A 2,998-nucleotide genomic window follows, 5' to 3' on the forward strand; every position below is an offset into this window, starting at 1 on the left:
TTAATTTGTATATTTTCAGCCTGACGGCTGCCTTACATTAATAAACCTATTATTATTATTATCATTATTATTATTATTACACACACACAGACAGACAGACAGACAGACAAACACACAGACAGATCTCTCTCTCTCTCTCTCTCTCTCTCTCTCTCTCTCTCTCTCTTTCTCTCTCACGCACGTACGCACGCACGCAAGCACGCACGCACGCACGCACGCACGCACGCACGCGCACACGCGCACACACACACACACACAGACACAGACACAGACACAGACACACACACACACACACACACACACACACACACACACACACTGTGTGTGCCCTCGCCTTTATTGACTTTCGGAAAGCCTTCGACCTGGTTGACCACACCACTGTCATCACCAAGGCCATAAAAATCGGCCTGCCCTCCCACCTGACATCCTGGCTGGCGGACTTCCTGACGCACCGGCACCAAGTTGTGCGTCATCAGGGCAGCACATCCACCCTCCAGCCCCTCTCTGCTGGGGTGCCACAAGGGACGTGCATGGGGCCTCTTTGTTTCCTTATTCTGATCAAAAATGCACTGTTAGACGCCCCTCATCGCTGGAAGTATGTGGATGATTCTACAGTGGGCATCTCCATCAACAACACAACCCCTGATTACACGCCCCTACAACACATTCTGGACCGACTGCAGAGCTGGACGCAAGATAACCACGTCACCATCAACACCAACAAGACGGTGGTAATGCATTTTCACACCTCCACCACTGCCATCACACCGCCAGCCCTGGAGGTTGGCCCTCACCAGCTGCAGGTGGTTGAATCCACTAAACTACTTGGAGTCACCCTGGACAGCAAGCTGAGCTGGGGCAAGCACGTCACCACCATTATCAGGGCGGCTTCCTACAAACTTTTCATGCTGAGGCGCATGAAAGCAGTTGGAGCCCCCCAAAGGACGCTCAAGGACCTGTACACCACCTTCATCCTCCCCAGACTCCTGTATGCCTCTCCTGCCTGAGCTTCTTCCATTAACAAGACCCAGCAACGTCAATTAGAGAGAGTGCAAAGGGGTGCTTGCAGAGAGATTCTAGGCAGTGCTTACACTAACTACGAGAATGCACTCACCCTGCTGAATATGCCCACCCTACAGGACCGATAACAGACAAACCTAACCAAATTCGGCAAGTCCCTCCTCCACAGCCCCCGTCATAGAGACCTACTCCCACCCGCCCACCCTTCCCCCATTAGACCCACAAGACACCACAATATTCTCGTCCCGGTCAAAACTCGCACGGAGAGGTATCGGTTTAGTGCGATACCGACGCTTGTGAGGGTCATTAACCCCAACACACACACACACACACACACACACACACACACACACACACACACACACACACACACACACACACACACACATCACCCTTCCCCAATTCCCCCAGTACTCACCACACGAAACTCATTGTATGGTATTTTTGTGTATTTTCAGCCATATGGCTGCCTACAAATGAATAAACCATTTATTACACACACATTATTACACACACACACACACACACACACACACACACACACACACACACACACACACGCATATATATATATATATATATATATATATATATATATATATATATATATATATATATATATATATGTATATATATATATAGATATATATATATATATATATATATATATATATACCCCACGCACGCACCCACCCAACCCCACCCACCCAACCCACCCACCCAACCCACCCACCCACACCCAACCCACCCACCCACCCACCCACCCACCCACCCACCCACCCACCACCCACCCCCCCCACCCACCCACCCACACACCCACCCACCCCCCCACCCACCCACCCCCCCCCCCGCACCCCCACCCCCCCCACCCACCCAACCCAACCCAACCCAACCCAACCCAACCCAACCCAACCCAACCCACCCAACCAACCCAACCCAACCAACCAACCCAACCCAACCCACCCAACCCAACCCAACCCAACCCAACCCAACCAACCCAACCCAACCCATCCAACCCAACCAACCCAACCCAACCCAACAACCCAACCACCAAACAACCCAACCACCCAACGACCCAACCACCCAACCACCCAACCACCCAACCACCCAACCACCCAACCACCCAACGACCCAACCACCCAACCACCCAACGACCCAACCACCCAACCACCCAACGACCCAACCACCCAACGACCCAACCCCCCAACCCACCCAACCCACCCACCCAACCCAACCCAACCACCAACCCACCCCAACCCAACCCCACCCAACCCAACCCAACCCACCAACCAACCCAACCCAACCCAACCCCAACCCCAACCAACCCAACCAACCAACCAACCCACCAACCCACCCACCCACCCCACCCACCCACCCACCCACCCACCCACACACCCACCCACCACCACCCACCACCCACCCACCCACTCACCCACCTACCCACCCAATCAGCCACCCACCCACCCACCCACCCACCCACTCCACCCAACCCAACCCCAACCCCAACCCCAACCCCAACCCAACCCAACCCAACCAACCCAACCAACCCACCCACCCAAACCCAACCAACCCAACCCACCCAACCCACCCACCACCCAACCCAACCAACCCACCCAACCACCCAACCCAACCCAACCCAACCCAACCCACCCAACCCAACCCACCCAACCCATCCACCCAACCCAACCCAACCCAACCCACCCACCCACCCAACCCCACCCCACCCAACCAACCCAACCCAACCCAACCCACCCACCCAACCCACCCACCCACCCACCACCCACCACCCACCCACCACCCACCCACCCACCCACCCACCCACCCACCCACCCAACCCACCCACCCCCCCACCCCAACCCACCCACCCACCCAACCAACCCACCCACCCACCCACCCACCCACCCACCCACCCACCCACCCACCCACCACCACCCACCACCACCCACCCACCCACCCACCCCACCACCCACCCACCCAC

General features: G+C 56.1%; 1 protein-coding gene across 1 annotated transcript; it reads left to right on the forward strand.

Annotated features, from left to right (window-relative positions):
* Nucleotides 1-1,716: 1,716 nt before the first annotated feature.
* On the forward strand, nucleotides 1,717-2,786 carry LOC126997113 (spore coat protein SP85-like; the record flags this gene model as incomplete). The annotated part of the gene is made up of 2 exons (XM_050858172.1): nucleotides 1,717-1,851; nucleotides 2,682-2,786. Coding segments are annotated over 2 exons (240 nt in total), but the record flags the coding sequence as incomplete, so codon positions are not given.
* Nucleotides 2,787-2,998: the final 212 nt, after the last annotated feature.

This window comes from Eriocheir sinensis, chromosome 11 (assembly GCF_024679095.1).
Source record: "Eriocheir sinensis breed Jianghai 21 chromosome 11, ASM2467909v1, whole genome shotgun sequence".
In the NCBI taxonomy this organism is placed as follows: Eukaryota; Metazoa; Arthropoda; class Malacostraca; order Decapoda; family Varunidae; genus Eriocheir; species Eriocheir sinensis.